At 34.6% G+C, this 10,386-nt stretch overlaps 2 protein-coding genes across 2 annotated transcripts; both read right to left on the minus strand.

The window, feature by feature from the left end:
* Positions 1-675: 675 nt before the first annotated feature.
* On the minus strand, positions 676-3,257 carry LOC146729991 (arylsulfatase I-like). Its single transcript, XM_085494363.1, has 5 exons — positions 3,200-3,257; positions 2,157-2,274; positions 1,347-1,414; positions 978-1,076; positions 676-857 (listed from the first exon to the last, which is right to left on the minus strand). Exons 1-5 carry the CDS (start codon positions 3,255-3,257, stop codon positions 676-678), a joined length of 525 nt encoding a protein of 174 aa, XP_085350489.1.
* Positions 3,258-5,400: 2,143 nt separating this feature from the next.
* Positions 5,401-10,173, minus strand: LOC100367854 (uncharacterized). The gene is made up of 5 exons (XM_002741690.2): positions 9,685-10,173; positions 9,467-9,534; positions 9,098-9,189; positions 7,860-7,969; positions 5,401-5,941 (listed from the first exon to the last, which is right to left on the minus strand). Exons 1-5 carry the CDS (start codon positions 10,084-10,086, stop codon positions 5,543-5,545), a joined length of 1,071 nt encoding a protein of 356 aa, XP_002741736.1. The 5' UTR covers positions 10,087-10,173; the 3' UTR covers positions 5,401-5,542.
* Positions 10,174-10,386: the final 213 nt, after the last annotated feature.

The raw sequence follows: 10,386 nt of genomic DNA on the forward strand, positions 1-10,386 counted from the left end.
TTTGTGGTCAGCCAAGTATGCTAAATTTGATATATTTTTCTTACAAGTCTTCGGGGTCTTCGTGAACATATTTCGATTTGAAACATTGTCATATTATGTGTCAATGTCACATTCTGTCAATGTACATTTCAATTAAATGGCTTTGTTTTCGCTAATTTCAGTTCTACTCACAGTATGTAACTTTAAGTGCAAATATCATTGCTCTGGTCACTTCAGTTTAACAGGGTTATTCTCATTTGCTAACCCCCGTACTCCATGGGCAACCTAACATGGTGTATTCGTTTTTGAATCGAAAATAAATGATTTTGACAATGAAATAATTGATTGCGTAATATATTCTATAGGCACACATAATTACTGATTATACTTGTATATTAATGATAAATTTGCTCTATATGTTGTGCTTTTGCTTTCATTTGTTTTGAATAACCATGATTTGAATTTTAAAATGTTGTATCTTCCACTAAAAAAACACAATGGCAAAAGGTTTTAATGACGGTGTTGTGTAGTATATTTGTCAATGTCAAGAACACAGGCTGTCAGAAACCATATATTAAAACTATAATTCGTTTTTTTTTCATGTAACTATGCACTTTATTCTAAACAACTATAAGCACTTGTTTGTTTAACCTTCCTGTCAATTTAGTTAGAAAGGTTATGACATAAAACGACAAACTAACACCACCCAGGTGTCCAAAAACCACCAAAATTAGACGGGTTTCCTCTCTCATCCCCGTCATCTGGGAACCAATACGGAGACGCGCTTGCTCTATACTCATCAAGGCGCTGCTTCATTTCATTGATAATATCTTGTTTGTAAGGATCATTGAATAAATTAATAGTTTCCAGTGGATCCTCTGCGAAAAAAATAGTCAAATTAAACTTAAAGTTATTCATATGTATGTCTAACATCAATTTGGTTGTTTTCAAATTACCGTGTTTGTGAGTGATTGCTTGTTATTGTTTCAAACAATTACCTTTTATGTTGAACAAATATCTATTGTTTACGTTATCCGTTACAAGTGGTGCATCAGGTACTGGGGCATTGGGATTTTCTGCTGGTGTATACCACTTATCTGTGTGGATTAACAAAATACACTCTATTGGTATATACGTCACTTTAAACAATACAGCGTGAGCTTAAGTACTATGTACATTAGGACCCCTAGATTTCACAAACTAGTCAGTTTATTTATTTTTATTGTTTTATTCTAGAAGTAAGTAAGAGCCTATTTGATTGTCATTAGGCTTTTCGAAGACTACGGTACACGTATTTCTAATATATTATTTGCGAGATTCAGGGAAAAGTACATGACATAGACATGGACAATATAGTATATGATTACCTGTTTGAGTATTTATTCTACTCGCACCTGCTACCGTAATACCTTCCATGTATTTATAGTCTCCCATTCTGAAAGTAAAGTCAGTGTTGCAATGTTTGTTCTCACATGCATGAAACCTGCGAATCACTAATATTTATTTGCTAACATGCAAAATACAACAGGGCATACATTTGGAAAAAATAGTTTTTACCATTTTCTTGAAAACAGCTAGCAATCGTGTTTAAATTTTTATTTATTTGAGGAAGCATTATGCTCAATAGCGCAATAGACATATTGAAGTTTCCTTGAGACGTGAAATAATATAAGGTTATTACGAGAATACCTCAAAGTATGCACGAAGACAGTACAGCTGTAGTATAGACCGACACGCAGCGGAGGTCGTTCGCGGCGTACTGTCTGAGTGCATACTTTGAGGTATTCCCGTAATAACCTTATTATGATACATCTTTTCCTTTCAAGGAAACACCATGGGAGTACCGAAATTCAAAATGTTTAAATCAGAATCAGCGAACTTCTTTGTGTGGATTCCGGTCAAACTCTGGAAATAATTCCATATTTGGAATTCACATTTCCTAATATAGTATGATGAAAATACCCCGTAAAATACCGCAAAATTACGGCACGCTGTAACTTATGGCGTTACGGTGACAGATGTATAATAATACTCGAGATTCAAAGGGCGGTTCAATCTAATACACAAATGTATCCGTACAAACATCAACTTTTTATCATGTTATTCACATGTTAATAACGAGTTGTCGAACTCGTTTAGCGGTAAATGAGAAATAGAAAACTCGAACTGTACATCACCTTAGCGCGGCGCCATTGGTCACAGCATCCTCATCAAGATGAAGCAGAATTTCAGAACGTTCGGAAGGTTTGCCTTCACAGAAACTGTCCCATTGATTCATTCCATCAATATCATCCTCTGAAAAACGAATCAGTTCAACATATTTATAAGATGCAAGCGCTTTTATCTCCTGCCATGGTTGAAACGAAAATAGTTGTTTTAATTTGTTAAAACAATAATAGTAATAATTTTATATCAAAATTACTGGGTTCCACCTTTATATTTTTTGTCGGTATACGTTGTCTATCAGTATATCCTATATATAAATTTTACAGAAATAATTTCTGATTTTGAATCCTTGCGTTGGTAGTTTTTTAAGTGACATTTAAGTTGTATTTGCTACTTCTATAAATATTAATAACGCCCTCTAGTAAATAGACGCTTGTCTGTGGAAACGTTGAATTAAACAAACCACAAGTAGTGTGGTAAATACATATATCCATTCTATTTCCCCTTGCTCAGTTCCTTCCCCGCCTATATTAATGGACACTCTCGGCCAACATGGTCAGAATTCACAGTTTTCGAAAAGTATTTTTGAGCATTCATATAACAATATAAGAGCTGCTCTGTGGAGGAGTGTTAACAAAATAGCGTACTACTATGACACCGAGAGTATAAACGATTTTTTTTCTGCTTGTTTATGACTTTGCAATTACCAGGAAAAAAATTACATTGCAGATTTTTTGCTTTGTAAACGAGTTGATGAAATGCTGAACGGATTGAATATCGATTCACCATGATTTTCTTTTCAAACCAATTTTTTTCTTGTGCCATAAGCGATGTATGAAGGTATACTAGTACCATTCTCCGTATTAGTGATGTTCCGATACTAAATGAATTAACTAAATCAAGTGGCTTCTGGTTTGACTGCGGACCATGCTGATCGAGAGATTCCACTTTTTTCGTGTACATGAGGCATCGATAATGTACAAATGTAACCAGTATTTCCACTAGAAATACCAGCAGTTACTCCAAGTTGTTACACGCACTGTAGTATACTCACCTACTGTACCTCCAGCAACGGTTAGTAATGTTGCGAAAATATCAGTGAAATGGTACATCCTAAAAAGATAAAACACATCAATCGCCTTACATCGTTATTAATTCTTGTTATGAAAACACACAAACGTGCGGGGAGCATGGATGAAGCGAACATCGCAGTAAAATGTGATTGTTATGACTTGTCCAAGGGTATGTATAACGCAGTGTGCATTTGTATTAAATTATATTCCGTTCTTTAGGTTCTACACAAACACTTGTTATCAAATTAACACAGCACGAAATGCGTCATTCACAATAAGGGTGAATGACGTTTTATTGGGGTGAAGATACCATCTTCATCCTTGTTTTCCCTACTTCGTCATTTAGTGAACTAGTGGTTCACCTAATATTCAACTGTGGTATTATAGAGGATTTGTCCACACCTTTAGTCTATTGTATCTCAAGTCTGAATGACTGTACTATTACAATGTTTTACATAATTATTACAAAGTTTAATTGATCATCATCACATCATTAGGCCACGTTGTCTATAACGAACTATTAATTTAAACAGCCACATTTTACCATATTCATCCATGTAGATAATGGGGGATAACACCAGATTCGGACATGTTATCTATACCCAACTATTTGGTCCAACCACCACATTCTACCATATTCACCCATGTAGATAATGGGGTGATAACACCAGATTGGGACATGTTATCTTTATCAATCTATTTGGTTCAACCACCACATTCTACCATATTCACCCATGTAGATAATAGGGGTGATAACACCAGATTCGGACATGTTATCTATATCCAACTATTTGGTCCAACCACCACATTCTACCATATTCACCCATGTAGATAATGGGGTGATAACACCAGATTGGGACATGTTATCTTTATCAATCTATTTGGTTCAACCACCACATTCTACCATATTCACCATGTAGATAATGGGGGATAACACCAGATTCGGACAAGTTATCTATATCGAACTATTTGGTCCAACCACCACATTCTACCATATTCACCATGTAGATAATAGGGGTAATAACACCAGATTGGGACATGTTATCTATATCAATCTATTTGGTTCAACCACCACATTCTACCATATTCACCCATGTAGATAATGGGGGATAACACCAGATTCGGACAAGTTATCTATATCGAACTATTTGGTCCAACCACCACATTCTACCATATTCACCCATGTAGATAATGGGGGATAACACCAGATTCGGACAAGTTATCTATATCGAACTATTTGGTCCAACCACCACATTCTACCATATTCACCCATGTAGATAATGGGGGATAACACCAGAATCGGACATGTTATTTATATCGAACTATTTGGTTCAACCACCACATTCTACCATATTCACCCATGTAGATAATGGGGGATAACACCAGATTCGGACATGTTATTTATATCGAACTATTTGGTCCAACCACCACATTCTACCATATTCACCCATGTAGATAATGGGGGATAACACCAGATTCGGACATGTTATTTATATCGAACTATTTGGTCCAACCACCACATTCTACCATATTCACCCATGTAGATAATGGGGTGATAACACCAGATTGGGACATGTTATCTTTATCAATCTATTTGGTTCAACCACCACATTCTACCATATTCACCCATGTAGATAATAGGGGTGATAACACCAGATTGGGACATGTTATCTTTATCAATCTATTTGGTCCAACCACCACATTCTACCATATTCACCCATGTAGGTAATAGGGGTGATATAACCAGATTGAGACGTAATTAAAGAAGCAATATGAATAACTTTGGTCAATTTTTGAAAAATCTTCCTTTGATACTGCAATTTTTCGGAACCAATTATATGATTTATCAAGAAATAAAAGTGCACTTTTTAGCAATCCCAGAAGTATTCATTTGGCAAAGAAAAGGAAAAGTCAAGTGAACCTTTGTCCTTTTTTTGTGAATGAATACTTCTAAGATTGCTACACAAAGTGCACATTTATTTCAACAAGTCATATAATATTGATTCTTAACAAAGCCATTAAAAATTTTTTTTTAAAGATCCTTAAAAATGCCTCAATTTGTCCACATTGCATCTTTAATGAGTAAAAGTACAGGATTGGGACACATTGGGGAATTAGCAGTGAATTTGGGTTAACCGGGATGGGGGAGCAATGCATCTGTAGAAACAACAAAAGCAAAATATACAGCACTATTAATATTTATTTAAAAAACAACGAAAATCAATCAACCAAAAAAAATTTAAAAGTTGGAAAAAGCTCTGACAGATAAAAAAAAAAATGTGTTCCCTATTTGTGTTGAAACACAAAATTAATTTGCCAAAATATCATTCAGCAGCGGCAACTTCTCCTTCACCTTGACTGTTGTTGTCGCCCTCTTCCTCTCCACTGCTAAAATCAATCAAGGAGAACCTGGGTGCATTACTAGGGTAATCTCTAGTCGACTGGGCACCCACCTTCCTTCGACAGCGTTCGAGTATCACGCCCTTATTCTGAACACGTTTAGCGTGTTTTTCGTCAAGGGACTTGAACAAATTGTTCAATATGACTGATCGCCATGGAAGAGGGTTAACAACAAGGAGTTTTCTCTGGTCTTCAGCATCGTCCTCGCTGCCAGACACTTCACTGGACATATATCCTACTTTCATTGCACTTGCATACAGCTCCTTATCTCCTTCCGGTATTGATCTATTTCTGTTCAATTCTATTACACGCTTGTTCAGTTTCTGTGGAAACAAGAATACAAAAATTGGGTTAGGTTCTAAAATTTGAAGGAAAATGCATCAATTAAAAATAACATATTTGTTTCACTGCTAAAGACAAAACAACACAATGCTTACAAATTTGCTTTACATATGAAAAAAACCTACTTTTGGCTACATCTGAACATTATGTGATACTCATACCACATCTTAAAATGTATGGGTTCATGTGTTGGTAACACAGGCTCTTAAGAAAAAAAAGACTATTAAAGCATTGACTTCCAGATTAATTGTTTAAAGCTGGTTCTCTTGAAATGAACTAGGTGTGTGTTGCTGGGATTTAAAAGTGCATTCATGCAATGATTGCATTCATATTTAGTGTGAAATTCGGTGTGCACTAAAGGTAGCCATAAAATAACAAGCGACCTGATGATTAACTGAGCTCTGCTGCTCTATTGTCAGTGAAATACAGAAGCAATACTAATACACTAGAATACAATTCAACAAAGCAATCAGTATTGGATATTAGGTACATATCGTGACTCAAACAAACAGTAGTTAAACAACACAAACACATAACATAGTTGACAATTCATATGATTGTAAAGAATAGGAAAAAAATAATCAAAAATAAAAATATTCACAAAAATATTAGAAAATTATACTGCCCATCATGAAGGGCAGAATGTCACTTTTAGATTATGGTTTAAAATAAACGTAAATCATAATGTGAAATCAATGTCATTTTTCCTAGTGAGAACTCTGTCCTCTATGCTAATCTTTCGTTTCGTTGGTGTTTTTTTTTAATAGGTGTGTAGGATCGATCAAGGTGTCAGACCACCTGCATAACCAAAAAACAGGGACACCCAGGACAACTAGGGTCAGATGCTGCCACTTAATTCTGTGATCCCTATTACTGAATTGTTTTTCTTTTTAGATTGAAGATATGAGATTGAAGATATATAGGCTACCCATGCATGAACAACTTCAAGAGATAATAGCACAATGTGAATTTATGGCTTTGAAGAAGAAATTAAGCCATTAAATATGGCCTAAAATATCAAAATATGTGGTATTGACACTGGTGAACAAATCTGTGGGACAGCCACAGCTACTTGCATATCAAATTTGAGAGTATTCCGACATATTCTTAAAGAATAGAAGGTTTGACATGAAATTAATTTCACGTACATAATAACAATTCTGAGAGAACCAGCCATGGCACGCATGTATGAATTTTTTGAATCTTTTCTGAAAATATAGTCAAATTCCAATTTTCATAAAAATATTCACTAAACATTTTGACATGAAATGAACCAAATTTTGAAGCGAACTTCCCAAGCATTCAGAATTATAGTTTTGAAGAAGTACTCAAAAATATCAATTTTAACCCAACATTACAAAATTAAGAAATTGAAATGCTGACACGAAATGAACAACCATCGGATGTACTTGCATATCAAATTTGAATGCATTCAGAGTTACTGTTCTGTATTAGAAGTCAAAAGCACAGTGTTGACGAAAGGACTGAAGATAAAAAAAAAATACATTTTTGCTGTATCTTAAAAAAACTTTTTATTAAATTTGAAGGCATGCACGCAGAGTTAGGTATTTGATCAACATTTTAAAAAATATTCACTAAAAATTATCAATTTTATGAGATAATCATGAAAAGGAACCTGTTCATCAAAAGTTGAATATAAATTTTCACCAAATATCAAATATGTGATCTCGACTCAAAATAAACAAGAATAATAGAAAAAACAGTTATATCAAATGTAAATGCATTGTGAGTTATGGAAGTTAAATTTATCAAATATAAAACAAACACACTGAGTGCATGATCATATTCAAAGCTCTTGGAATACAGGTTTGCGAAAAAGAACAAGAATATATTATTGTCCAGTGATTCAAAATGTTTGCTGAAATCAACACAACTCACTGAATATAATCTTTGTTTTCTAGATTGTTTCTTCTTATGTTCGTCATATGTGCCGTTGACCTCCTTCTTTTCCTTCTTTTTTTTACTCATGAAGTATGTCTTCATTGCCACTGGAATATGTAAAGAGAGCGAATTAACAATGGCTATCTCATTTGATATGTACATAGTAGCACATGCATACTTTTATAGACAGGTCGTCTTTGTATTGAGGTTTGACATAATGTTGTTCCAGAAATAATGAGATGGTATTTATTTGAGTTGATCCAAATCAAAGAAAACAAGTTTTACTAGAGGAAATTAAAAATTGTTTTATAAATGACATGGTAAATTTTATTTTGGACTCTAAAACAGTGGTGAATACACAGGTTGCCCATACATTATATGCCTTGGAACTGCCTAAAAGTGGCCTTTTTATAGAGATTTTCTTTCATTGATATCACATGTGGTCAACATATTTTGTTCTGATTGGCATAAAAATTACATGTATCATTTCCTAACTCAATAGGATTTGTAGCTCAGGCAGCTTACTGAATATAATGGAATGTTCAGTATTATCAGAAAGTGTTGATCATGATGTAAAAGAGATATGATAAAGTGGTATAAAATAAAACTATTTTAAAGAACTTCTTGTACACATTCAAAACAAATGTGTAAAAAAACAAATCTTGCTTGACATGTCAGTTGACAAAAAGAGAAACATCAAACGAAAAATAATATGGTACTTTTACTTGCAAAATAACCCAGAAAATTAAAATATATTTTCCTTGTGTTGGATGAACAGTATTTAAGCAGAGTCAACATCTGTTTATAGTTGGCCTGGCAGATCATTGACTTTTTAAAGTCAGTGTACAACATGAGCTCAACTTCCTGTTGTAGTATTATTTGAGGATGATTATTTCAATTGACTCCCTATTAAATACTAAGTTGCTACATAAGGTGTCAATAGCTTCCTGTGTACAACATTAGCTTTATGCAAATTATAATCCTTGATTCAGACTTTAGTAAATGGCCCCTGATATAAGCTGGAATAAGTACCCTTGTCTATTCAAGGAGGGTGATTGTAGTCATTTAATACAGTTTGCAAAATGCATTATGCTTGAAGACAAAGAATAACACCAAATGTTAGATTTAGCAAATAGACAATTATTTGTCCACCTCCCTGACCATGGATCAAACAAGCCTTGAATAGCACACATGTAAAACAGTTGACATGAAATGAGAGATAATAGAACACTTACTAGTAATTACATCATCCTTAACTCCAGGCATTACATTGTTAACACCAAGCAGCACTCTTCTATTAACTTCTGCATTTTCAGCAGCTCTAAACCTGAGAAGCAACATGCATTGTTTCATTACCAACCAAACAATTAACAACTACGGTAGCTATCTTGTGTAATTGCATGAAATTTCCTAGTCTACTCAAAATGTCCTCCTTCTTAAGTGTTACCATCCATGAAATGGCAAACAAAACAAAAATGTTTCAAACAAATAGCTATTCAACAAAACAACTAGTATTGAATATGTGAGTGGTAGTTATAAATTTACACAGGACTGAATATTACAAGTATTTTTTGACAATATTAGCAGGTATAATTATCACTCACCCACAACTTCCTAAGGTCCAACTAAACTCATTTTTCTCTAGCTCCTTGTATACATTTCGAACTTCTGCCTGTAATTCACAACACAAAGTACAGAATATTATAATAAACAACATCCAAACTCATACCACATATGTTTGATATTCAACATAATGATCACAAAAATGTATACGTTAATAATTGTATCATACAAATTTTGGACTGATAAATTTCAATCATACCTGTACTGCCTTCGACGGCTTGACTTTACGTTTCTTTTGTTGCTCAGATAAGGCAACTCTCATGTCTTGCATTGAATCTTTCAACTCATTCTGATAAGCCATCAGCTGTCGTTGATTTTCAATCAAGATATTGAAGCTATCCTCACTGATAGTCACCATACCGGAAGAATTGGACGCCGCAATAATGCTTGTATTGGTATCAAACCCAAATGATCTACTAGTGGATGCTGATCTCATCGTACTGGCAGTGGAACTGGTGGCCGAAGCATTTGCATTGCTATGCCGACGTGACACTGGCGCTTGTCTCAGGACTGGCGACGACGTTGCAGTGGGCATCGGTAACAGATTACTGTTACATAGGCGTTGTTTTTTTCGAAGAACGGAATTCGTTGATAGTGCCATGACAAGAACCGAGTAATAGTATGAGTGGCATCGCACAACTGACCTCCAGATATAGGCACGCTTAACCGGAAAAACAACAAACCCACGTGACCAAAAACAATAGGTCATAGGTTACCGTGACAGACGAATGGTCACGTGCTAAGAAAACACCGGAAAACGTCTAGTCCCATTGTCTAGTTTTAACATAAGCTAACGATTCATCTTGAGTTACAACACATATAGTTTATTTCACAGTTGATTGACGTACAATTATGACAACGAATATTAATGAACTCGGACTTGTTCAGCGTTTTGAAGACT

The sequence above is a fragment of the Saccoglossus kowalevskii genome, chromosome 20 (genome assembly GCF_978046115.1).
Source record: "Saccoglossus kowalevskii chromosome 20, keSacKowa6.1, whole genome shotgun sequence".
NCBI lineage: Eukaryota > Metazoa > Hemichordata > Enteropneusta > Harrimaniidae > Saccoglossus > Saccoglossus kowalevskii.